We start from the raw sequence: 27,511 nt of genomic DNA, 5'->3' as shown, positions 1-27,511 counted from the left end.
TTGAAACCCTAACGAGTATGTAGTGCGCTCTATAAATATATTGATTGATTGATTGATTGATTGTACTATGCCCTGTGTTTATAAAATAGCACACTGCCCTTTGGATTAACAAGGCAATCTTATTGGTAAGTTATGTATGTATAAAAACAGGTTTTTCCTAAATGGTGGAGGCATTTTTCCTTGCCATGCGTTACAGCAGGACATTTAAACTACGGTCCAACCAGAGCACAGTGGTATCCCTAGCAGACATATATTTTTATTATGTAAATGGGAGGTATAGAAACATTGCCACCCACCTATAAGATGTAATGTTTCATGATTTAGGTGCATTAAGGTAACCATTTACTGTAGACTTGTAGGGAAATAAACATGCCAGACTAGGAGTTCCAATGTACAGCACATGTTTTAGGGAGAAACGTTTTACTGCTGTTTGGTAGTGCTAAAGTACCAGGACCAAACAACAGGAAAAAATAGGGTCCAGGAAAAGTAAAAGAACAGGAAACAATAGGGTCCAGGAAAAGAAAAAACCTGTAGTCACCATGCAGAAAAGGCTAATTTGATACAATGAATACATGAACAGGAGAGAAATATGCTTCCTAAAGCTACAAGATCATGCAGCCACATTTAACAAAATTGACCAACAACATTTCTTCCAGAATGGGGATCGAGGGTCAAGTACTTCCTCACATCTAGATTCTATTTTATAAAACTGGACTCTTTAACATCCAGTTCCTGCTGATGAACTACAGGTTACTCAAATGTATTATTTCTTCACACATCCTTTTTCAGTCTTTACATGGCTAATCTATGAAGACTGCATCAGTTCACAGATGATACACAACTATACCTTGACATCTCAAATCTCACACACAGTTTAAATTTCCATTTTTGGGAAAAAATCTATTAATAGGATGCCTTTCTTCTCCTTGAAACTAGCTCAGGACAAGCAGGATTATTTCTTCATCAATCCAAAGACTCCTCTCTGCCTTTTGTTTAAAAATGGCTTGAAACGCTTACTGCAATTTACGTTTTATCCTCTATTGCCCCTTTCTTCAAATCATTTGGCCATATTATCACAGAGAATCTAAATACAAAGAGATCTATCTCTAAAATCAACAAAACCACTGTTGGAAATAGCCCTTTTTGCAGGGTTATCCCCAAAATTTTGCCTTTTTCCTCCTATTTTTTCAGGTCTGTTTTTTCTGGTTTATTGTCTCTGCGCTTTTCCACTGCTAATCAGTGCTAAAGTGCAAGTGCTCCCTATAGAAATTTTACTGTTGATTGGTTTATCCATGATTGGCATATTTGATTTACTGGTAAGTCCCTAGTAAAGTGCACTAGAGGTGTCCAGGGCCTGTAAATCAGATGGTACTAGTGGGCCTGCAGCACTGGTTGTGCCACCCACATTAGTAGCCCTATAACCATGGCCACAGATGCAGTGTCTGTGTGTGCAGTTTTAAACTGCCAATTCGACTTGGCAAGTATACCCACTTGCTAGGCCTAAACCTTCCCTTTTACCACATGTCAGGCACCCCTAAGGTAGGCTCTAGGCAGCCCCCAGGGCAGGGTGCAGTGTATGTTTAAGGTAGGACATATACTAGTGTGTTTTATATGTCCTAACAGTGAAATACTGCCAAATTTGGTTTTCACTGTGCAAGGCCTATCTCTCTCATAGGTTAACATGGGGGCTTCCCTTAAATATCCTTAAAGCGCAGATTCCCCTTGAGAGCAGATAGAAATGTGGAGTTTAGGGTCTCTGAACTCACAATGTAAAAATAATTTTTTTATTGAAGTTGGTTTTTAAATTGTCTGTTTGAAATTGTCACTTTTAGAAAGTAGGCATTTTCTTGCTTAAACCATTCTGTGACTTTGCCTGTTTGTAGATTCCCCACCTGGGTCAGTTTGACAGTTGGGCTGTTCACACCTCTTCTCTAGACAGTGACATAAAAGGGGGCAGGGTGTAGCCTGCATACCCTGATGAGCCATCTTAGCTAGAGGGGAGGGAGGAGTGGTCGTTCACACTTGAAAGGACTGTGCATGCCCTCACACAATGCACATTGGACCGGCCTACCTCAACGAACGAGTCAACTTCCACACACCAACTCGACAGCTCCGCTCCGCAGACCTCGCTACAGTCGCCTGCATCAAACGCACCACCTCCGGTGGCAGATCCTTCTCCCACCTTGCCGCCAAGACCTGGAACTCCCTCCCCAACAACCTACTCAAGACCCAGGACCTCCTAACCTTCAGAAAGCACCTAAAAACATGGCTTTTTGAGCAGTAACCGCCCCCTCCCCTCCCAGCGCCTTGAGACCCAACCGGGTGAGTAGTGCGCTTAATAAATTATTTGATTGATTGATTGATTGACTGGTCTCACTGACGCCGTCATCAGACGACTTCACCAAGCCGCTGCACGCACCGCGACCTGTGCGCCTCGTACTCCGGCAGCGCCTGCTCATACTGCAGCCTGGGCCTCCCCGACGCCACCCCTCCTGCTGAACTCAGCGCCGCTGCCTGCACCCTGGCCTGTGGACACCGCTCGTGAAAAGCACAAAGCACCGCAGCCCCGGTCCACCGACGCCAGCACCATCGACTCCAGTGTCGTCACCAGGCATCCCTGCCTGCACCGTGGCCTCTGGACACCGCTCGTGAGGGTCACGAAGCACTGTCCCATGCCACACCGCTGGCTTGGGCCTACCGATGACAGCACTTTCGCAATGACGACACTGCTGCCTGCACCGTGACCTGTGGACACCGCATGTTGCACAGCCCCGCTTCACACCGCAGCCTTGGTCTCACCGACGCCGCTGGACGCTGTCACCGAGCCCCTGCCTTTACCGTGACCTGTGGGCACCGCACGTCGCATCGTCCCACTTCGCACCGCAGCCCTGACGCCATCATAGCCGGCGCACCTGACTTCATCAGCCCGGAGTTCGATCCACAAAGCATGTGACTTCAAGGGTCCGAAGACTCCGGCACCAACTCTGGAACCAACATTGCAATGTCGCTCTCCGGAGCTCACCGTGAGGTGCACGACGCCCTACAAATCCAAGGTACTGTTTGCGGGTCTTCCCTACACCGTAGCTGGCCTGCGGCCGGCCTGAACTGTTGGTTTTGTTGCTCATGATGCCGTGATAGCCCCAGGTGGAGCTATTGACTTCAAGGAACTGTATTTTTGAGTAAATCTTGCAGAATTCATATTTTTATTACTGTATGTTGGATTTTTATCATATTTGGTCTTGTTTTAAATAGATAAATATTGGCTATTTTTCTAAAACTGGTGTGGTGTCCTTTTGTAGTCTTTTCACTGTGTTACTGTGTGTTAGGTGCAAATGCTTTACACATTGCTTCTGGGATAAGCCTGACTGCTCATGTCAAGCTACCAAGGGGGTGAGTAGGGGTTATCTGAGCCGGTATCTCTCTTATCCTGACTAGAATAAGGGCCTCTATTTGGACAGGGTGCAAACCGACTCCATTTCTAACAACCACCTCCTTCGATTTTCTTTCTGTGGAGGTCAAAACCTGCACCCCTACCTTTGAATTCACAAGTGCTGGACAAGCACTAGCTCCTTCCCTCTTGATAATACAAACGCTTTACAATCAATCACAGCGCTAATCAAGTTCTTCCATAATATGGATCCTTGCCTTGTCAAAGGTACAGAGAAATCCAGCAACATCACATCTATCCTGAAAGTCCTCTATTGTCTACCACTGGAATCCTGGATCCATGTAAAATGATTTGCATCATTCACAAGGCCTTCCGCGTTGGCCTACTAAGCTGCCTTACAGACAGACATCTCACTGGAAGCTTACAAGACAAAAGAACTAAATCTAGTCTTCTCCTGGAAATCCTAAATTCAAAAACATCTCAATCAGTCTATTTACTGCCAGGCACTGAGACAGTAAACGAGCCAATCAGTCAATCTAAGATGTCATTATATGCAGCTGTTCTTCCAGAGAACCTTAAACGCTTTAACCCATTCATCACATCTTGCTGTCCTGCTCCAATTTTATGAAGCCTTACAAACATACTTTTCAGGGAACTCTCTCTTGTTGTCCCCCTTCTTCTTTAAGGTACTTGATGCTATATCGTTCTAGGTTTATAAAGAGGGCTTGAGGCTAAATTTAACCTATAAAAATACGCATATGTGTACGTAAATACATAAAATCAGTTTTACAAACTTATTGTATTTTGTTTACAATTAGAACTTACACTTAGTTGTATGAAGTATTTGGTACCCGGCAGCAGTTCTTGTATAGTGTAGTCCAGGAAGAGTTCCGTGTTGTTGTAAACTACATTCCAGGTGGTGGAATTTTTTTCGTCCGAAATGTATAATATAAACCGTTCTAGAATTCCATTTACTTCCTTCGGTCTTGTCCATCTGAAAACACAAATACAGAGATGTCTGATAATAGACTGTGGGATGAAATTAAACCTCCCGTCTGCTGCTCTGCATAGACGATGGACTGCATTTTTCCCAGTCTACAATCTGCTAAATTGTAGCTGTGCAACCATGATATTTTAATGTTTAAACTGGATACCGCACCAGCCCAACCTGTGTGGCTCTAATCGAGTCCTTTTCTCTCTCTCTACCCCTGTTCCCTTATCTACCCGATTACTTGGAGTCCCTTAACTCATCTAACTGTGAAATTTGGCACAACTAATAAAAAATAAAATTGATGTACCCCTGATTTTAATACTATTCCCTTCATACTTTATATGGGCACACATCAAGTGGTGTCAGAGGTGTTTTCCGAGGCCAAGCAGACTTCATAAAACAAACATATTCTTTAAGCATTTTTCTTTCTGATTGTTTTGATGCAAAATTCGGTAAGAACTTCATGGACCATTTAAAAACAGTTTCCTTCCAAAAACAGTCTTTTATCACTGTTCTTATGACTGTTAGCCAAAGGGGATGAGGCACACTGCTCAATATAGGCTGGTGAACGGCGCCAGCATTTCATTTTTAGGGATCAGCTGTTATTTTTCGTCATCAGACTTTGGGCCCAGAGTAAAACAGAAAGACGGAAAATGAACAGAGAAGAAGAAAGAGAAACAACAGAAAAGCATGAAAAAGGTGTGAAAGCTGGTTAGGATTTCGAAGATAGACAGAAAGGGTGGAATCAAGACTAGGCGGCCTTGGGATACAAATATAAGCCCATGCACAGATTTTTCCCAAATCAAGCAGTGAGCAGGGTGACTGCTACATAAAGAAATACTGACTAGTTGTACTGCCACACCAGGTTTATGAAATCAACTATTTTCCCAGGATTCAACTCACCCTTCTTTTACGGTGAGTTTTTTTTTTTTTTTTACAAAATATATCTTCCGATCCAAGAAATACAGCAACATTTAGTTAGTATTTATACTTCACACTGTTTTGTGTACACAGTATTAATGGACGCAGCAATGATAGGGCTCTTCTGAAGCTGCCAAGCCATTGCAGTTGCAACATCACCGTCACATTTTTCCTTAGCTGAAGTTTAAACAGAGCTTCTGCGCTTATGTACATCAATGAAGCCTGATTGTGCAAAGGCAAAATGGAAATTAAGTTGGCAAGTGATAATCAAAGGTTCGCAGATCCGCTAAACTAATCACTTCTATGCATTTAATCATATTTTTTTAACATCACAATTACAAACCCCCCTTCCTGATTGAACTCGTGGAGGGAGATTTGTATACAAAACTGGCACGGTGTTCCCGGATGTCAAAAAAAGAATGGCAATTCTGCCCTTACCGAACAGCTATACTTCTGGTGCCCAAGACAGTCAGGGCCGGAGCTCCTACGTCATTCGGTGGCAGCTGTGCGGTAAACAAGGTGACCCCGGAACTGTTAGTACAACCAGCGACTGTGCATGCAGATAGCTGAAAGTGCTGCGCTGTATAAACCGCTAGATCTAATGGAAAACAAGGTACAAGTTAGAGAATATATGTGTTCTGAAACTTAAATAGCTCCTTGATAAATCTAAAGGGCGCAAACAGGGCTTCATCAAGCACATGATATTTTTCATGGGGACAATAAATTAATATCAATTCGAAAAAAATCAAATTAACACGTTAACATCAAACAATTAATATCTGTACGATAAATACATTAATTTTCTTCAAAATTCTTATACCCGACTTTATTTGTTATGAATGCGGACAATTAATTCTTGAATGGCAGTGAATAATAGCACTCACTCTTTTCTTACGCAGAATGTATCCTCAAATCATGCGTAACAGGGAAAATGTACGCGTCTTTACTATTCAGTACTGTGCGAATATAAAAACACCATAGACGCAATGCCCTCTCCACCAAACACCACCAAACGGTATCATTTTTTATGATGCTGGTCATATAAGGCAAAATTGCCAGACTTTATCAGCTACGGAACAACAATAAACAAGCATTTGCAATGCAACCGGTCTCGTGCTTACTTGAGCCAGAGCAATTAGCATTGTAAACTCATAACCTGACTTTTCTTGCCACATAAATCGAAAATGAAAATGAAACAGTTTCACATAACTAACTGGACTTTTCTTGACATATAAACTGAAAAGTAAAAGTTTCACATAAGCGAGCTGACGGCCGCCATCAGTGCAAAGCAGACAGGGCAAAGGTGCAATTATCCATGTAACCGGCAAAAGTGCATTGACTTTTCATCCTTGGCGTGGTCTCCTTTAACTTTTTGCCTCTGTTTCCCAGGTTGTTGATGTGTGCTGGACTCTGATTTTGCTGTTTTTGTTACTCTGGGCACTTTACCACTACTAACCAGTGCTAAAGTGCAAGTGCTCCTATACAAAATGTGTATGCAATTGGCTTATCCATGATGGGCATATTTGATTCATTAGTAAGTCCCTAGTACATTGCCCTAGAGGTGCCCAGGGCCTGTAAATCAAATGCTACTAGTGGGCCTGCAGAACTGGTTGTGCCACCCACCTAAGTATTTCTGTAATAATGTCTCAGACCTGCCACTGCAGTGTCAGTGTGTGCAGTTTTAAACTGTAAATTCGACTTGGCAAGTGTACCCACTTGCCAGGCCTAAACCTTTCCTTTTCTTACATGTAAGACACCCCCAAGGTAGGCCCTAGGTAGCCCCTAGGGTAAGGTGCAGTGTACGGTTAAGGTAGGACATATAGTAATGTGTTTTGTATGTCCTGACAGTGAAATATTGCTAAATTAGTTTTTCACTGTTGCAAGGCCTGTCCCTCTCACAGGTTAACATGGGGGCTACCTTTAAATATGATTAAAGTGTAGATTCTCTTTGGGAGCGGATGGACATTTGAAGTTTGGGGTCTCTGGGCTCACAATTTAAAAATACATCTTTTAGTAAAGTTGATTTTGAGATTGTGTGTTTGAAAATGCCACTTTTAGAAAGTGAGCATTTTCTTGCTTATACCATTTCTGTGACTCTGCCTGTTTGTGGATTCCCTGTCTGGGTCAGTTTGACAGTTGGGCTGGTTGCACCTCACACTAGACAGTGGCACAAAGGGTGCTGGGGTGTAGTCTGCATTTCCTGATAAGCCATCTGTGCTAGGAGGGCGGAGAGGAGTGGTCACTTACACCTGAAAAGGCTGTGCCTGCCCTCACACAATGTAGTCTCTAACTCCCTGGTGAGTGTCTGGGGCCTGGCCTGGGCAAATCAGGATTTCACAATCAAGAGAGACTTTGCTTTGAAGTAGGCTTACTTCAAAGAAGAAATTGGGTATAAGAAGGGCACCCAAAACCACAGACTTTAGAACACTTCTGGAAACCAAGAGGAACCTCTGCCTGTAGAAAAGCTGAAGAGCTGAGGAAGAAGAGCTGCCCTGCCTGTGACTGTGCTTTGTGGAGCTATCCTGCAGTTGCTGCTTCTGCCAGAGTAAGAGGGCAAAGACTGGACTTTGTGTGTTTTCCATCTTGTGAAGACCTCCAAGGGCTTGATTTAGAGCTTGCCTCCTGTTGTTTAAAGTCTCAGGGACAGCAAAGACTTCTTTCTGCCAGCACCTGGAGTCTCTGGAGAGATTCCTACTCTGCCAAGTGGTGCCCATCCAGTTCCTGGGAGTCTGAAAGGAGAAGATGGCAGCCTAAGAGGAAGAAATCCATGCACAGAATGCTGTGAGGACAAAAGATCGACGCAACTCCGATCTGCGGCTGGAAAATCAACGCGCTGCCAGCTTTGCGGCTTAAAATCGACGCTCGCCTGCAACGCGACCCAAAGATCGACGCCCGGGGCTGGAGAAACAACGCACAGCATCGCTGACAGAGACTGGTGAGATCCCAACCCGCGCTGTGTGGTTTTCGGATCATTGTGCGGCTGGATTTCCGACGCAAGTACCGCTGGGCGTGTAAAAACAACGCAAGACCTACCTGAACCAGAGAGTGCTGACCGGATTGGCGCATCGCTCTCCTGCGGAAAGAAGAAATGACGCGCCCGACCCGACAAAAGGAGCAACGACGCAAGGTCTCGCTCGCGAGTGAAATAGACGCATCGCAAGCCCTTTTTGACGCACACTCGCCTCTGTGGGGTTATTTTTGACGCACCCAAGGTACATTTTCTTACTAACAGTGTTAGTGTGTGTTTAAAACTACATGAAGACTCTTTTTGCTTTTTAATTGATGACTTGTGTATTGTGGATTTTTATCATTTTGGTCTTGTTTTGTTTAGATAAATATTCTCTATTTTTCTAAACCTGTGTTGTATCATTTTATAGTGTTTTCATTAAGTTACTGTGTGTGTTGGTACAAATACTTTACACCTAGCACTCTGAAGTTAAGCCTACTGCTCGTGACAAGCTACCAAGGGGGCAGGCAGGGGTTAGCTGAGGGTGATTCTCTTTTACCCTGACTAGAGTGAGGGTCCTTGCTTGGACAGGGGGTAACCTGACTGCCAACCAAAGACCCTATTTCTAACACTGGTGATCAGAGGATGGGAGTGGACTTGTATTTGTACTTGACATACAGTAATTAAGGATACACTACTGTTTTGAGTGCAGACCACTACGTGACCACATACTGCTTGTCTTGTGATTCTTGATCTTTCTCTTTTGCTTGGATTTTTCCCTGTGTCCATTTTTGTGGGTAATCTTTGATTGACTTCTGAACTTCATTTGGGAACTTGTTTTCTGTCTTTGGAACTTTGCACTTTTGTTGACTTTTCATCATGTCCCAATCTGGAGATGCATCAGTTGGAGCTGCTTTTGACCTAGAGAAATTTGAAAGTTATACCAAGGCTCAGTTAAAGCAGTTCTTTAAAAGTTTTGACTGTCCCATTAAGAGCTCATCCAAGAAGTAGGAGCTGCAAAAGGCGCTGAGGGCCTGAGTGACAGCTAAGAGCATTGAAAGGCACACAGAGGAGGATGAGGAGAAGGAGGAGCATTCCTTACACAATGGTATTGTGGGTGGCCCTGTTATACCCAGGGAGAGGGTCTCCAGGGTAGGTAGCAGTGTCTCATCTAAGGGTCTGACCCAAGAAGAATTGCAGGACAGACAGGCAGAAAGGGAGCACCAGAGGGAGTTGGAGAAAATGAGGATGGCCCTAGAAGAGAAAAAGATTTTGTTGGCTCATGAGCGTAGCTTGAGAGAGCTGGATCAGAGGAGCCAGTCTAGTAGGGATGGTGGCAGCCACTTCACAGTGCAGCCTGAAAGGAGGGTGCACATTCCTAAAGATCTTGTGAAGGATTATAAAAGGGAGGATGACATATACTTGAGGTTTAAAGGGTATAAGTCTGCTCTCCATATGAATCTGGTCCCTGAAGCTCATGGGGGGGGCGGGTCTGTGGAAGCACTTTGAGGTAGAGGGGAGGGATACACTGAAAGCCTTAGGGGATGCTCAGAATCTCACCTCACTATCATGAAGGATGCCCTACTCAGAAGGTATGGTCTCACCCCTTAGGTCCTACAAGAAGAAGGAATCCCAAACATGGTTGGAATGTGTTGATTCTTATTGCAGGTCACTGGATGGTTGGGTGAAGGGCAGTAAGGTAACTACGTATGGGGGCTTTACAATCTGATTGCTTGGGAACACTTGTACAGTTTACGTTTTCCAGAGCTGTGACAGCACCTGATTGATAGCAAGCTGACTGACCCCAGAAAGCTTACACAGGAAGCGGACCGCTGGGAGAGCACCAGGGTCCAAAAGAGGTATGGGGAGACCACGCCAAGGGAGGGCAGGGTCCCGCTCAGAAGAAAGGGGGGGGGCAAGGGTAAACAGGGGGAGTTCTCTAAAGGGCCCCAAACTGATTCCCAGGGTAAGCATTCCCAACCCTCCAGTGAGAAGCAGCCATGGTTCTCCAAAGGGAAGCCAGTGGCAGGTGGTCCCCCACGTAAATGCTATGCATGTGACCAGGTAGGTCATGTGAGGGGGGTCCCCTAATGCCCCAAAAGTACACCGGTACCCACTTGTGCGTCATCCCAGGGTTTGGCCAGTGTAGCGCTTGGGGAGGAGTTGGTTCCAGGTGGGTGGGAGCCAGCTGAGATGACCCTTGTCCTACTAGGGGACAGTGAGATGGTCCAGAGAACCCTCATGCCTAAGAACACTAAGAAGTACAGGCAGTGGGTGGCCATTAATGGACAGAGGGTGGAGGCTCTGAGAGACACAGGAGCCAGTGTGACTACAGTGAGGAGTCACCTGGTGTCTGAAGAGCAGATTGAGCTCCGGGTACTTCACCAAGTAGTTGCAGTGGACAACTCAGAGTGCCTGTGCAGAGTGGCGCAGGTTCCCTTTGAATGGGGAGGGGTCTCAGGTTCCTTGAAAGTAGCTGTGAGTCCAACCATGCCTGTTGATTGTTTACTAGGCAATGACCTGGAGGATTCCCCTTGGAAGGCGGTGGAAAACAGGTCTCACTTGGAGATGTTGGGTCTGCCTGGGTGGGTATGCGTATCCACCCGGTCAATGGCAAATCAGGGTAGTCAAGAGACCCTGGAGCCTGAAACAGTGGCCCAGGGGACCGCCAAGAAGAGGAAGGGCAGGGGCGCATGTAACCATTCCCAGAAGTTCCCACGGTCCGGGGAGGCAGAGCCTGAAGGTGACACCCTGGAGCCTACAGGGGAGCAGGTGGCTGAACTGGGGGAGGTCCCTGAGCTGTCGCAGTGGCAGCGGGAAGGGGGACCCACCAGGGAGGGATTCTGTGAAGCACCGAAAAATTGCCCTACTCTATAGGGACTGCGGCAGCAGGCTGCAGCCCAGGCGGTTAGCGAGGAGCCCAGTATTCACTTCATCTATTGGGAGGATGGCCTCCTGCATAGTGCGCCTAAGGTTCCTGAGCCTTGGTCAGCTCGTATGCTGGTGGTACCCCAGTGCTTCAGGGCCTTCCTACTGGGGTTGGCTCATGATGTGCCTTTGGCAGGACATCTGGGGCAGGACAAGACCTATAAGAGGCTTGCCTCCCACTTCTATTGGCCCCAGATGCACAAGCATTCTGCTGCACACTGTAGGTATTGCCCAACTTGCCAGGCCAGAGGCAAGAGCGGGGGGAATGTAAGGCTCCCCTCCAACCTTTACCTGTGGTTAGTGCTCCCTTTGAGAGGGTAGGTATTGACATTGTGGGGCCTCTGGATCACAAGTCAGCCTTGGGCAACAGGTTCATCCTGGTCTTGGTGGACCATGCCACCCGGTACCCAGAGGCCATTCCTCTGAGGTCAGTCACTTCCCCTGTGGTGGGTCGTGCACTGATGGGGGTTTTTATCCACATGGGGTTCCCCAAGGAAGTGGTTTCTGATAGGGGTACCAACTTCATATCAACGTATATGAATTCTCTGTGGAAAGTGTGTGGGATGACCTACAAGTTCACCACACCTTACCACCCCCAAAGTAATGGTCTGGTTGAGAGATTCAACCGCACCTTGAAAGGCATGATTCAGGGCCTGTCAGAGCCCTTAAGGCGGAGGTGGGATGTCCTCTTGCCATGCCTTCGGTTCGCTTACAGGGAGGTGCCTCAAAAGGGACTTGGGTTTAGTCCCTTGAGCTCATCTATGGCCACCCTGTGATGGGACCTTTGAGTCTGGTGAAGGAGGCTTTGGAGAAAGCTCCTAGTAAACCCCCCAGGATATATTTGGCTACATGCTGGCTTTGAAAAACCAGACTGCATGCTTCAGGAGTCTCGCACAGGAGACCCTGGAAGCAAGCCAGGAGGATATGAAACAGTGGTATCACCGGAATGTCACTCTGGTCGCGTTTCAACCTGGTCAGAAAGTCTGGGTGATGGTGCCAGTGGAGCCTAGGGTTCTCCAGCATAAGTGGACTGGGCCATTTGAGGTGGTGAAGCCCAAGAGCAAAGTCAACATCCTGGTTGTTAGACCTGACAGCCTTAGGGTGGTCACCCCTAACTTTTTGCCTGCCTCCCTCCACTTTTTGGACACTGTTTTGCTGGCTTTTAGACTCTGCGCACTTTATCACTGCTAACCAGTGCTAAAGTGCATATGCTCTCTCCCTTTAAACATGGTAACCTTGGATCATACCTGATTGGACTATTTAATTTACTTATAAGTCCCTAGTAATGTGCACTATATGTGCCTAGGGCCAGTAGATTAAATGCTACTAGTGGGCCTGCAGCACTGGTTGTGCCACCCACTTAAGTAGCCCTTTACCTTGTCTCAGGCCTGCCACTGCAAGGCCTGTGGGTGCAGTTTCACTGTCACCTCGACTTGGCATTTAAAAGTACTTGCCAAGGTTATATACCTCCCCATTCTCCACATATAAGTCACCTCTAATGTGTGCCCTAGGTAACCCCTAGAGCAGGGTGCGGTGTGGGTGAAAGGCAGGACATGTACCTGTGTAGTTTACATGTCCTGGTAGTGTAAAACTCCTAAATTCGTTTTTGCACTACTGTGAGGCCTGCTCCCTTCATAGGCTAACATTGGGGCTGCCCTCATACAGTATTGAAGTGGTAGCTGCTGATCTGAAAGGAGCAGGAAGGTCATATTTACTATGGCAGAATGGTAATACAAAATCCTGCTGACTGGTGAAGTTGGATTTAATATTACTATTCTAGAAATGCCACTTTTAGAAAGTGAGCATTTCTTTGCACTTAAATCTTTCTGTGCCTTACAATCCACGTCTGGCTGGGCTTAGTTGACAGCTCCTTGTGCATTCACTCAGACACACCCCAAACACAGGGTACTCAGCCTCACTTGCATACATCTACATTTTGAATGGGTCTTCCTGGACTGGGAGGGTGGAGGGCCTGCTCTCACACAAAGGACTGCCACACCCCCTACTAGGACCCTGGCAGACAGGATTGGACTGAAAGGGGACCTGGTGCACTTCTTAGCCACTCTTTGAAGTCTCCCCCACTTCAAAGGCACATTTGGGTATAAAACAGGGCCTCTGCCCTACCTCATCAAACACTTGCTGGAGAAGAAACCTGAACCAGAAACTACATCCTGCCAAGAAGAACTGCCTGGCTGCTCAAAGGACTCACCTGTCTGCTTTCTACAAAGGACTGCTGCCTTGCTGTTGGCCTGCTGCCTTGCTGAACTCTTGTCTGGCTGTGAAAGTGTTATCCAAGGGTTTGGATAGAGCTTGCCTCCTATTCCCTGAAGTCTCAGGACCAAAAAGACTTCTCTTTTTCACTTGGACGCTCCGTGCGCCGAAATTTTCGACGCACAGCTTGTTCCGCGGCGAGAAAAACGCCGCACACCGACGCTGATCGATGCAACGCCTTCGGGACGACCGAAACTTCGACGCACGGCCTCGCGAGGACAACGCCGTCCGACCTCCAGAGGAGAAATCGACGCAACGCCTGCCGTGAGAGCGAAACTTCGACGCGCAGCCCCGCAGAACAACGTGCAGCCGGAAAACAAGCAGGAAAATCCACGCAAAGACGCGGGACATCTGGTAATCCCCGCGATCCACAGAAAGAGACTGTCCGCGCGCCGGAAAACGACGCACGACTTCCCCACGTGGAATATAACAACGCAAGTCCGTGTGTGCTGGGGAGAAATCAACGCACACACCATTTTCCCACGTATCTCTTCTTCTGTGGCCCTCTGAGGAGAATTTCCACTCCAAACCAGGTACTTTGTGCTTGAAAGAGACTTTGTTTGCTTTTTAAAGACTTAAGACACTTTGGGGGTCATTCTGACCCGCCAACGACCGCGGGAGCACCGCTAACAGGCTGGCGGTGCTCCCATGGGCATTCTGACCGCGGCGGTACAGCCGCGGTCAGAAACGGGAAACCGGCGGTGTTCTGCCGGTTTCCCGCTGCCCAAGGGAATCCTCCTGGCTGGCGGTAACGGGTGTCGTGGGCCCCCTGGGGGCCCCTGCAGTGCCCATGCCAATGGCATGGGCACTGCAGGGGCCCCCTAACAGGGCCCCACCAAGATTTTCAGTGTCTGCCAAGCAGACACTGAAAATCGCGACGGGTGCAACTGCACCCGTCGCACCCCTTCCACTCCGCCGGCTCCATTCGGAGCCGGCATCCTCATGGAAGGGGGTTTCCCGCTGGGCTGGCGGGCGGCCTTCTGGCAGTCGCCCGCCAGCCCAGCGGGAAACTCAGAATGACCGCTGCGGTCTTTCGACCGCGGTACGGTCTTCTGGCGGTTCCCGCCAGGCGGGCGGCTTCCGCCGCCCGCGGAGGTCAGAATGACCCCCTTTATATCACTTTTCAGTGATATCTCTACAAATTCACATTGCAACTTTATTCGTTTTGACCTACAATTATCCTGATAAATATTATATATTTTTCTAAACACTGTGTGGTGTATTTTTGTGGTGCTATATGGTGGTATTGTATGATTTATTGCACAAATACTTTACACATTGCCTTCTAAGTTAAGCCTGACTGCTCGTGCCAAGCTACCAGAGGGTAGGCACAGGCTAATTTTGGATTGCGAGTGACTTACCCTGACTAGAGTGAGGGTTCTTGCTTGGACAGAGGGTAACCTGACTGCCAACCAAAAACCCCATTTCTAACACTGGTGGACTTGCAGTCTCCAAGGAACCCTTTAAGGGTCCTGCATGTCAACCGCCTCAAACCTCACTTTGAGCAGACTGAACTGTCCATGCTCCTTGGGATAGATGATGGGGTGGAGGAGGAGAGTGAGCCTCTTCCTGACCTCCTGTCTGCAGGAGAAAAAGATCGGTCAGTGGAGGGAGTGATCCTCTCCCTCTCCCTGACTGAGGAGCAGCAGGGTGACTGTCGTCACGTGCTGGGACAGTTTGCCTCACTGTATTCCCTGATCCCAGGAGTCACACACATGTGCACACATGATGTGGACACTGGGGACAGCACACCAATTAAACAAAAAGTTTACAGGGTGACTAACAGGGTGAGGGCATGCATTAAGGATGAAGTATCCAAAATGCTTACCCCGGGGGTTATTGAGCACTCCAGCAGTCCTTGGGCCAGCCCAGTGGTATTGGTCCTAAAGGCTGCTGCACCTGGTGCCACTCCAGAACTCAGGTTCTGCGTGGACTACTGGGGACTCAATGTGGTCAGGAAGACTGATGCACACCCCATCCCCCGAGCTGATGAGCTCATTGACCGGTTAGGGGCTGCCAAGTACCTCAGTATGTTTTACTTAGCATCTGGGTACTGGCAGATTGCCTTAACTGAGGGGGCCAACGAGAGGTCAGCATTCTCAACCCCAGATGGACACTTTCAATTTAAAGTCATGCCATTTGGGATGAAGAATGCCCCTGCCACCTTTCAGAGGTTGGTCAACCAGGTGTTGGTTGGGCTGGCCGAGTTCAGTGCCGTCTACCTGGATGACATTGCTGTGTTTAGTTCCACATGGGAGGAACACTTGCAACACCTCTGGAGAGTGTTAGAAGCCATCCAGAAGGCAGGCCTCACTATTAAGGCGAGCAAGTGCCAAATAGGGCAGGGTTCTGTGGTGTACTTGGGACACCAGGTGGGGAGTAGCCAGGTGGCATTCCTACAGCCAAAAAGTGATACAATTCTGGCTTGGGAACCTCCCAAGACCCAGACTGAAGTGTGAGCCTTGTTAGGTCTCACAGGGTACTACAGGAGGTTTGTCAAGGGTTGACTGAGTTGACTTCAAAGAAGCAACTCAGGAAGGTGATCTGGACAGAGGCTTGCAAGAACGCTTTTGATGCCCTGAAGGCTGCCATGTGCACAGTACCTGTGCTGACGGCAACTGACTACTCCAAGGAGTTTGTTGTGCAAACAGACGCCTCAGAGCATGGTATTGGAGCAGTACTCTCATAGCTTAATGAAGAGGGCCTAGAGCAACTCATAGCCTTCTTTAGCAGGAGGTTACTTCCCAGAGAACATAGGTGGAGTGCCATAGAACGTGAAGCGTTTGCTGTGGTCTGGGCACTGAAGAAGCTAAGACCTTACTTTTTTTGGGACTCACTTCTGAGTTCAGACCGACCAGAGGACCCTCAGATGGTTAATGCAGATGAGGGGCGAGAATCCAAAACTGTTAAGGTGGTCCATTTCCTTACAGGGGATGGACTTTACGGTGGAACACAATCCTGGTACAGAGCACACCAATGCTGATGGTCTGTCCAGGTTCTTCTGCCTTAGTGATGAGAACTCACATGAGGCTGGGTAGTTGCTCCCCACTTTCAGCTGGGGGGGGACACGTGTTAGACTTTTCATCCTTGGCGTGGTCTCCCTTAACGTTTTGCCTCTGTTTCACAGGTTGTTGATATGTGCTGGACTCTGATTTTGCTGTTTTTGATACTCTGTGCACTTTACCACTGCTAACCAGTGCTAAAGTGCAAGTGCTCCTATGCAAAATGTGTATGTAATTGGCTTATCCATGATTGGCATATTTAATTTATTATTAAGTCCCTAGTACAGTGCACTACAGGTGCCCAGGGCCTGTAAATCAAATGCTACTAGTGGGCGTGCAGCACTGGTTGTGCCACCCACATAAGTAGCTCTGTAATCCTGTCTCAGACCTGCCACTGCAGTGTCTATGTGTGCAGTTTTAAACTGTAAAGTCGACTTGGCAAGTGTACCCACTTCCCAGGCCTAACCCATGCCTTTTCTTACATGTAAGACACCCCTAAGGTAGGCCCTAGGTAGCCCCAAGGGCAGAGTGCAGTGTATGGTTATGGTAGGATGCAGGAAAATGGCTCCCTGTTGCAATTATCCCCCACTTTTTGCCTGGTATGGATGCTGACTTGACTGAGAAGTGTGCTGGGACCCTGCTAACCAGGCCCCAGCACCAGTGTTCTTTCACTAAAACGTACCATTGTTTCCACAATTGGCACACCCTTGGCACACAGATAAGTCCCTTGCAAAAGGTACCAGTGGTACCAAGGGCCCTGTGACCAGGGAAGGTCCCTAAGGGCTGCAGCATATGTTGTGCCACCCTAAGGGACCCCTCACCTAACACATGCACACTGCCATTGCAGATTGTGAGTGTTGGTGGGGAGAAAAAGGCAAAGTCGACATGGCATCCCCCTCAGGATGCCATGCCCACAAAATACTGCCTGTGGCATAGGTACGTCACCCCTCTAGCAGGCCTTACAGCCCTAAGGCAGGGTGCATTATACCACAGGTGAGGGCATAGCTGCATGAGCAATATTCCCCTACAGTGTCTAAGCCAATTCTTAGACAATGTAAATACAGTGTGGCCATATTAAGTATATGGTCTGGGAGTTTGTCAAAAACGAACTCTACAGCTCCATAATGGCTACACTGAATACTGGGAAGTTTGGTATCAAACGTCTCAGAATAATAAACCCACACTGATGCCAGTGTTGGATTTATTACAAAATGCACACAGAGGGCATCTTAGAAAATGCTCCCTGTAATTTACCCAATCCTTCAGTGCAGGACTGACTGGTCAGTGCCAGCCTGCCCCTGAGACGAGTTTCTGCCCCCCTGGGGTGAGAGCTTTTGTGCCGTCTGAGGACAGAAACAAAGCCTGTACTGGGTGGAGGTGCTTAACGCCTCCACCCTGCAGGAACTGTAACACCTAGCAGTGAGCCTCAAAGGCTCAGGCTTCATGTTACAATGCCCCAGGGCACTCCAGCTAGTGGAGATGCCCGCCCCTCTGGACACAGCCCCCACTTTTGGCAGCAAGTCCAGAGGAGATAATGAGAAAAACAAGGAGGAGTCACACACCAGTCAGGACAGCCCCCAAGGTGTCCTGAGCTGAGGTGACCCCTGCCTTTAGAAATCCTCCATCTTGAAATTGGAGGATTCCCCCAATAGGATTAGGGATGTGCCCCCCTCCTCTCAGGGAGGAGGCACAAAGAGGGTGTAGCCACCCTCCAGGACAGTAGCCATTGGCTACTGCCCCCAGACCTAAACACACCCCTTAATATATTATTTAGGGGCACACCAGAACCCAGGAAATCAGATTCCTGCAACCTGAACTACAAAGAAGGACTGCTGACCTACAAGCCTGCAGAGACGACGGACGACAACAACTGCTCTGGCCCCAACCCTACCGGCCTGTCTCCAGAGTCGAAAACCTGCAACCAGCGATGCATCCAACAGGGACCAGCACCCTCTGAAGCCTCAGAGGACTGTCCTGCTCCCCAGGACAAAGAAGCAACTTCCAAAGAACTCACTCTTCCTACCAGAAGCGTGAGACTTCACACTCTGCACCCGACGCCCCCGGCTCGAGATCCAGAGAACAAACACCACAGGGAGGACTCCCCGGCAACTGCGACCCCGTGAGTAGCCCGAGATGACCCCTCTGGAACCCCACAGAGATGCCTGCAGAGAGAATCCAGAGGCTCCCCCTGACTGCGACTGCCTGTAACAAGGGGCACGACACCTGGACCAAGCACTGCACCTGCAGCCCCCAGGACCAGAAGGAACTGAACTTCAGTGCAGGAGTGACCCCCAGACGACCCTCTGCCGAGCCCACGTGGTCGCTGACCCGAGTAGCCCCCCTGTACCCTGCCTCCACCGCTAGAGTGTCCCCTGGGTCCCTCCATTGAAACCTATTCAACACCCGATGCCTGCTTAGCACACTGCACCCGGCCGCCCCTGTGCCCCTGAGGGTGTGTTTTGTGTGCCTAGTTGTGTCCCCCCCAGTGCTCTACAAACCCCCCTGGTCTGTCCCCTGAGGACACAGGTACTTATCTACTGGCAGACTGGAACCAGAGTACCCCTGTTCTCCATAAGCACCTATGTGTTTTGGGCACTTCTTTGACCTCTGCACCTGACCGGCCCTGAGCTGCTGGTGTGGTAACTTTGGGGTTGCCTTGAACCCCCAACAGTGGGATGCCTATGCCCAGGAACTGAGACTTGTAAGTGCTTTACTTACCTCACAATCTTACCATTACTTACCTCCCCCAGAACTGTTGATTTTTGCACCGTGTCCACTTTTAAAATAGCTTATTGCCATTTTAACAAAGACTGTATATGATATTGCTTTAATTCAAAGTTCCTAACTTACCTGTGTGGAGTACTTGCATTTTATGTATTTTCTTCAAATCTTGAACTTGTGGTTTTTAAAATAAATTAAGAAAATATATTTTTCTATATAAAAACCTATTGGCCTGGAGTAAGTCTTTTAGTGTGTGTTCCTCATTTATTGCCTGTGTGTGTACAACAAATGCTTAACACTACCCTCTGATAAGCCTACTGCTAGACCTGACTACCACAAAATAGAGCATTAGAATTATCTACTTTTGCCACTATCTTACCTCTAAGGGGAACCCTTAGACTCTGTACACACTATTTCTTACTTTGAAATAGTATATATAGATTCAACTTCCTACATAGGACGTATAGTAATGTGTTTTGTACGTCCTGACAGTGAAATATTGCTAAATGTGGTTTTCACTGTTGCAAGGCCTGTCCCTCTCATAGGTTAACTTGGGGGCTACCTTTAAATATGGTTAAAGTGTAGATTCCCGTTGGGAACGGATGGACATGTGGAGTTTGGGGTCTCTTGAGCTACCAATTTAAAAATACATCTTTTAGTAAAGTTGATTTTAAGATTGTGTGTTTGAAAATGCCACTTTTAGAAAGTGAGCATTTTCTTGCTTATACCATTTCTGTGACTCTGCCTGTTTGTGGATTCCCTGTCTGGGTCAGTTTGACAGTTGGGCTGGTTGCACCTCACACTAGACAGTGACACAAAGGGAGCTGTGGTGTAGTCTACATTTCCTGATGAGCCATCTGTGCTAGGAGGGAGGGGAGGAGTGGTCACTTACACCTGAAATGGCTGTGCCTGTCCTCACACAATGCAGTCTCCAGCCCCGTGGTGAGTGTCTGGGGCCTGGCCTGGGCAAGGCAGGATTTCACAATCAAGAGAGACTTTGCTTTGAAGTAGGCTTACTTCAAAGGAGAAATTGGGTATAAGAAGGGCACCCAAAACCACAGACTTTAGAACACTTCTGGAAACCAAGAGGAACCTCTGCTTGGAGAAGAGCTGAAGAGCTGAGGAAGAAGAGCTGCCCTGCCTATGACTGTGCTTTGTGGAGCTATCCTGCAGTTGCTGCTTCTGCCTGAGTAAGAGGGCAAAGACTGGACTTTGTGTGCCTTCCATCTTCTGAAGCTCCCCAAGGGCTTGGTTTAGAGCTTGCCTCCTGTTGTTTGAAGTGTGAGGGACAGCAAAGACTTCTCTCTGCCAGCACCTGGAGTCTCTGGAGAGACTCCTACTCTGCCAAGTGGTGCCCATCCAGTTCCTGGGACTCTGAAAGGAGAACCTGGCAGCCTAAGAGGAAGAAATCCACGCACAGAATGCTGTGCGGGGAAAAGATCGACGCAACTCGAATATGCGGCTGGAAAATGGACGCGCCCCCAGCTTTGTGGCTGGAAATCGATGCTGGCCTGCAACGCGACCCAAAGTTTGACACCCGGGGCTGGAGAAACGACTCACAACATTGCTGACATCGGCTGGTGAGATCCCAACCCGCACTGCGTGGTTTTCGGATCATCGTGCGGCTGGATTTCCGACACAAATACCGCTGGGCGTGTAAAAATAAGGCAAGGCCTGCACGAACCAGAGAGTGCTGACCGGATCGATGCATTGTTCTCCTGCAGAAAGAAGAAACAACGCACCCCGACCCGACAAAAGGAGCAACGACGCAAGGTCTTGCTCGTGAGTGAAATCGATGCATCGCAAGCCCTTTTTGACGCACACTCGTCTGTGCGGGGTTATTTTTGACGCACCCAAGGTACATTTTCACCCTAACAGTGTTAGTGTGTGTTTAAAACTACATGAAGACTCTTCTTGCATTTTAATTGATAACTTGACTTGTGTATTGTGGAGTTTTATCATTTTGGTCTTGTTTTGTTTAGATAAATATTCTCTATTGTCTAAACCTGTGTTGTATCATTTTGTAGTGTTTTCATTAAGTTACTTTGTGGGTTGGTACACATACTTTACACCTAGCACTCTGATGTTAAGCCTACTGCTCGTGCCAAGCTACCAAGGAGGTAGGCAGGGGTTAGCTGGGGGATTCTCTTTTAGCCTGACTAGAGTGAGGGTCCTTGCTTGGACAGGGGGTAACCTGACTGCCAACCAAAGAATCCATTTCTAACATGCAATTATCTACATAACCCGCAAAAGTGCAATGAACTATGTAACAGGGTCGGTGTCATGCATAGCGCTCGACTTCTGCCCAGTGAGATCGCGCTGGGAAAAAAGAGAAAAAGTGGTCCAGAAACCGGACGGAAAACGTGGAGCTTCGTATGTTTTCAGTACTTGGTCGCTGCGCTCGAAGAGGAGTAAACACCGGAAAAAGCATGACTTATGCATGCCTTTCACTAATGAAAGCAAGCAGATTTTAAAAGGCAATGAAAGACACTGACGTGACATGGGTGTGGTTTGAAGGCATGGTTGAAGAGAAATTACAACACGGGACGGAGCGCTTTACGCTCGCCAGTAAAAATGTTGTTTGTAAATTTTGAATTTTCGAATATTAGAGCTATTGATCTCAGTGCAACACTGGGCCGATTCCAAAACTTCTTTTCCACCTCAAACTTAGTTTAGCAAAAGCATGCACGTCCAAGTTCCAATTCATAAAATCAGAATTTTCATACATTTACAGCAGTAAACTGAATATATAATCATAGACCATCTGCTATTGCTGCTCTCTCAAGTGAAGGTGTGATCATTAGGAAGGTAATAAAACTATAGTCTGATCGATGTGAGAGTTTGCATGGGTTAACAACTGTTCAAGGCACCCATTTTTCAAAAAGGGTAGGCAATGGAGTTCTCCAATATGGAATCGCATTTCCAGTGACTAGCAAAAGAAATTATACACATTTTCACATTTACTCTTAAAGATAATCCGCCCTGCAGAGGTGGAGAAGCTTGCAAGGAAATCCATAACTTGTGTAAATAATCATCCATAGACGTGTCTTTCATCACTCCTCAAAAAGTTAGAAATCTATGTGAATCTTTTGAGAAAAATATTATTTGTGCAATTCCAGTTTTCTTTTAAATGCTTGACTATTTGCCATGAGTTAATTTCCTATAAGTCAGTTTGTGCATAAAAACTATTCCCTCCGCTCGCGGAGTTTGCAGAATTCGGGCACTCTGCGCTATACGGAATAACAATGAGTTCCCAAATTCTGCCAACCAGGGTGTTGAGGAATTTTTGTTTTTATGTTAGCGCTTGCAAATTTTTTTTGGGTGTGTGCTGGAGAGTGCCCCAATATTCTCAGGCTGCTTGCAAGCATGTGCGAGGTTTGGTCCCCGCTAGCGCAAATTCCAGTGTGATAATTGTAGGAGGCTGGACTGGCTTGTAGTGAGTACCTAGGGGTACTTGCACCTTGCACCAGGCCCAGTTATCCCTTATTAGTGTATAGGGTGTCTAGCAGCATAGGCTGATAGATAATGGTAGCTTAGCAGAGCAGCTTAGGCTGAACTAGGAGACGAGTGAAGCTCCTACAGTACCACTTAGTGTCATATGCACAATATCATAAGAAAACACAATACACAGATATACTAAAAGTAAAGGTACTTTATTTTTATGACAATATGCCAAAAGTATCTCAGTGAGTACCCTCAGTATGAGGATAGCAAATATAAACAAGATATATGTACACAATACCAAAATATGCAGTAATAGTATTAGAAAACAGTGCAAACAATGTATAGTTACAATAGGATGCAATGGAGACACATAGGGATAGGGGCAACACAAACCATGTACTCCAAAAGTGGAATGCGAACCACGAATGGACCCCAAACCTATGTGACCTTGTAGAGGGTCGCTGGGACTATTAGAAAATAATAAGGGTTAGAAAAATAGCCCACCCCAAGACCCTGAAAAGTGAGTGCAAAGTGCACTAAAGTTCCCCAAAGGACATAGAAGTCGTGATAGGGGAATTCTGCAGGAAAGACACAAACCAACAATGCAACAACAATGGATTTCCAGTCGAGGGTACCTGTGGAACAAGGGGACCAAGTCCTAAAGTCACAAGCAAGTCGGAGATGGGCAGATGCCCAGGAAATGCCAGCTGTGGGTGCAAAGATGCTGCTACTGGACAGTAGAAGCGTAGGTTTCTGCAAGAACGACAAGGGCTAGAGACTTCCCCTTTGGAGGACGGATCCCTCACGCCGTGGAGAGTTGTGCAGAAGTGTTTTCCTGCCGAAAGACCGCCAACAAGCCTTGTTAGCTGCAAATCATGCGGTAAGGGTTTTTGGATGCTGCTGTGGCCCAGGAGGGACCAGGATGTCGCAAATTGCGTCAGGGGACAGAGGGGACGTCGAGCAAGACAAGGAGCCCTCTCAGCAGCAGGCAGCACCCGGAGAAGTGCCAGAAACAGGCACTACAAGGATGTGTGAAACGGTGCTCACCCGAAGTCGCACAAAGGAGTCCCACGTCGCCGGAGAACAACTTAGGAGGTCGTGCAATGCAGGTTAGAGTGCCGTGGACCCAGGCTGGACTGTGCACAAAGGATTTCCACCGGAAGTGCACGGAGGCCGGAGTAGCTGCAAAAGTCGCGGTTTCCAACAATGCAGTCTGGCGTGGGGAGGCAAGGACTTACCTCCACCAAACTTGGACTGAAGAGTCACTGGACTGTGGGAGTCACTTGGACAGAGTTGCTGGATTCAAGGGACCTCGCTCGTCGTGCAGAGAGGAGACCCAAGGTACCGGTGATGCAGTTCTTTGGTGCCTGCGGTTGCAGGGGGACGATTCCGTCGACCCACAGGAGATTTCTTCGGAGCTTCTAGTGCAGAGAGGAGGCAGACTACCCCCACAGCATGCACCACCAGGAAAACAGTCGAGAAGGCGGCAGTATCAGCGTTACAGAGTTGCAGTAGTCGTCTTTGCTACTATGTTGCAGTTTTGCAGGCTTTCAGCGCGGTCAGCAGTCGATTCCTTGGCAGAAGGTGAAGAGAGAGATGCAGAGGAACTCGGATGAGCTATTGCATTCGTTATCTAAGGAATCCCAAGAGACAGAGACCCTAAATAGCCAGAAAAGAGGGTTTGGCTACCTAGGAGAGAGGATAGGCTAGCAACACCTGAAGGAGCCTATCAGAAGGAGTCTCTGACGTCACCTGATGGCACTGGCCACTCAGAGCAGTCCAGTGTGCCAGCAGCACCTCTGTTTCCAAGATGGCAGAGGTCTGGAGCACACTGGAGGAGCTCTGGGCACCTCCCAGGGGAGGTACAGGTCAGGGGAGTGGTCACTCCCCTTTCCTTTGTCCAGTTTCGCGCCAGAGCAGGGCTAAGGGGTCCCTGAACCGGTGTAGACTGGCTTATGCAGAAATGGGCACCAAATGTGCCCATGAAAGCATTTCCAGAGGCTGGGGGAGGCTACTCCTCCCCTGCCTTCACACCATTTTCCAAAGGGAGAGGGTGTAACACCCTCTCTCAGAGGAAGTGCTTTGTTCTGCCATCCTGGGCCAGGCCTGGCTGGACCCCAGGAGGGCAGATGCCTTTCTGAGGGGTTGGCAGCAGCAGCAGCTGCAGTGAAACCCCGGGAAAGGCAGTTTGGCAGTACCAGGGTCTGTGCTACAGACCACTGGGATCATGGGATTGTGCCAACTATGCCACGATGGTATAGAGGGGGCAATTCCATGATCATAGACATATTACATGGCCATATTCGGAGTTACCATTGTGAAGCTACATATAGGTAGTGACCTATAGGTAGTGCACGCGTGTAATGGTGTCCCCGCACTCACAAAGTCCGGGGAATTGGCCCTGAACAATGTGGGGGCACCTTGGCTAGTGCCAGGGTGCCCACACACTAAGTAACTTAGCACCCAACCTTTACAGGTAAAGGTTAGACATATGGGTGACTTATAAGTTACTTAAGTGCAGTGTAAAAGGGCTGTGAAATAACGTGGACGTTATTTCACTCAGGCTGCAGTGGCAGGCCTGTGTAAGAATTGTCAGAGCTCCCTATGGGTGGCAAAAGAAATGCTGCAGCCCATAGGGATCTCCTGGAACCCCAATACCCTGGGTACCTCAGTACCATATACTAGGGAATTATAAGGGTGTTCCAGTAAGCCAATGTAAATTGGTAAAATTGGTCACTAGCTTGTTAGTGACAATTTGAAAGAAATGAGAGAGCATAACCACTGAGGTTCTGGTTAGCAGAGCCTCAGTGAGACAGTTAGGCACCACACAGGGAACACATACATATAGGCCACAAACTTATGAGCACTGGGGTCCTGACTAGCAGGGTCCCAGTGACACATAACAAACATAGTGAAAACATAGGGTTTTCACTATGAGCACTGGGCCCTGGCTAGCAGGATCCCAGTGAGACAGTGAAAACACCCTGACATACACTCACAAATAGGCCAAAAGTGGGGGTAACAAGGCTAGAAAGAGGCTACTTTCTCACAATAATGCCATAATAGTGTCACTGGTGAGTGACGGCGAGGGATCACAGGTGCAGCTCTTGAGCAGGCAAATTATCTACTCGAGAAACAGGTAAATCTACTCAAAAAGACATTTTTGAGTGGATTTTCTACTCCAATGTACCGTTCTACTTGTTTTTCAGTGTGAGACACATTTTTGATATTTACATCTTTTTTCTAACAGGAAGGAAGTCCCCAGGAGGCTCAAACATCTTGTTTCTGTCTATCACGCTGCTCCCAGTGCTTTGTCCATCTCCTGGTCACATTTCACTTGGATTTCAAGGTGGAAAGATCACTCTCTTGACAAATGAGATGCATCAATATTTCACGTTTCTCGTAGGAAACATCTTTTCTTTTCAACATTAATCTTGCAAGCAGAGAGACAAGTCCATAAAGCACAGCCAACATGTGTTTCATCACACAGTGACTTCTTCAAGGCTAATGTATGGACAGAACGTGGAAGGTCCCAAGTAGAAAAAGAATATATATGGCAGAACGTATTACTATAGCCCCAGTGGGGATAAGAGCAAGTATTTTAGTTCACATATTGCAAGGTATGAAATGTAGGGACCAAAGATCAAAGGTACTGTAGTCCGAAGGACCTTGGTAAGTCCAGGTGCAGTCCCGTACGTATCGCAAGTAGCATTTGTTCAATTGTATCTCACTACAGATACAATTGAACAAACGCTACTTTCGATACGTACGGTATTTTAGGACCTGCACAAGAGGGGGATACCAGTGAGGTGGTGGATAGCTGAGATCAGGTCTGGCTCCTACTGTGCACACAGCTCATGGATTGTGGCTCTATCAAGTCTGTAGGCTGTGCCATCGCCAAGGAGGTGCGGACCCTGGTGGTCTTTGACAGGCGAAGCACCCACTGTCGAAAACGGTGGGAGGACCTGCGCCGCTGGGCAAGGAAGACAGCAGAGGCCCAGCTGGGGATGGCCTCCCAATGAGGAAGGGGTGACCGTTGTACCCTGACCCCCCCTGATGTTCCGCATCCTGACGGTGGCCTATCCGGAGTTGGATGTGCGCTTGAAGGCATCACAGCAGCCACAAGGGGGTGAGTACAGATTCAGAATCATGAACTTGCGCGCATTGAGGTGTTAACTGGGTGGGGGATGTGGGTCTGTGGGTGCCCCTAGGCCAGAGCGAATATGGCAGGGTAGGTTCCATGATGGGCAAGCTCAGATGCACTTCAACCCCAATAATGCTAGTGGGCATCTACTACTGGGCAGGGTCTTGTGTGTTTCAGGTGTGCAACTAATGGCGTGAGGCATTGTACCCCATGGCCTGGTGACTAGCATTGTGACTGGTATTGCATGGCCTAGTGCATAGGGCTGTTCACTGTGAGTTGTGTACGACAACGCTACTGTTGTTGCTGGCATTGACCAAGTGTATCCTCTGTCTCCCCCCCTTTTTGTTTTGTCACCCTCTCCTTGTGTGCATTAGCATCATCTGGTGGAGGAGCAGAGGCACCGGCAACGGAGGGAGCTGCATCCCACATGGGCCTAGAGCCCGAATCCACCGACGGTGAGGGAACCAGTGGGACAGAGGGCGAGGGGAGCACCATGACGGAGACAGGAGGGGACAGTTCTGACAGAGACACCTCCTCCGATGGAAGCTCCCTGGCGGTGGCGGACACATCTGTGCCCACCCCAACTACAGGTATAGCCTCCACCCCTGTACCAGCATCGCCCTCCCAGCAGCCGCTCAGCGAGTTTCCCATGCCTGCTCATCCAGGAGGGTGAGCATCTCCTTCGCCCCAGGCACCTCAGGACCTGCCCCAGTTAGCCCTGCTGACCGAGTGAGGAGGCTATTGACCTCCTGAG

The 27,511-nt window shown here is 48.1% G+C and overlaps 1 protein-coding gene across 1 annotated transcript in view; it reads right to left on the bottom strand.

Moving 5' to 3' along the window:
- USH2A (usherin) overlaps positions 1–27,511 on the bottom strand; it is a 3,586,186-nt gene that overhangs the window by 1,849,100 nt on the left and 1,709,575 nt on the right. Inside the window, exons 33-34 of the mRNA XM_069233891.1 lie at positions 5,739–5,898; positions 4,214–4,382 (exon numbers count right to left, since the gene is read on the bottom strand). Coding sequence (XP_069089992.1) covers positions 4,214–4,382; positions 5,739–5,898 — 329 coding nt within the window. The remainder of the gene's footprint in view (positions 1–4,213; positions 4,383–5,738; positions 5,899–27,511) is intronic.

The sequence above is a fragment of the Pleurodeles waltl genome, chromosome 5 (genome assembly GCF_031143425.1).
Source record: "Pleurodeles waltl isolate 20211129_DDA chromosome 5, aPleWal1.hap1.20221129, whole genome shotgun sequence".
NCBI lineage: Eukaryota > Metazoa > Chordata > Amphibia > Caudata > Salamandridae > Pleurodeles > Pleurodeles waltl.
The sequence above is the reverse complement of the archived record's forward strand: the minus strand, read 5'-3'. Positions and strand labels throughout refer to the sequence as shown.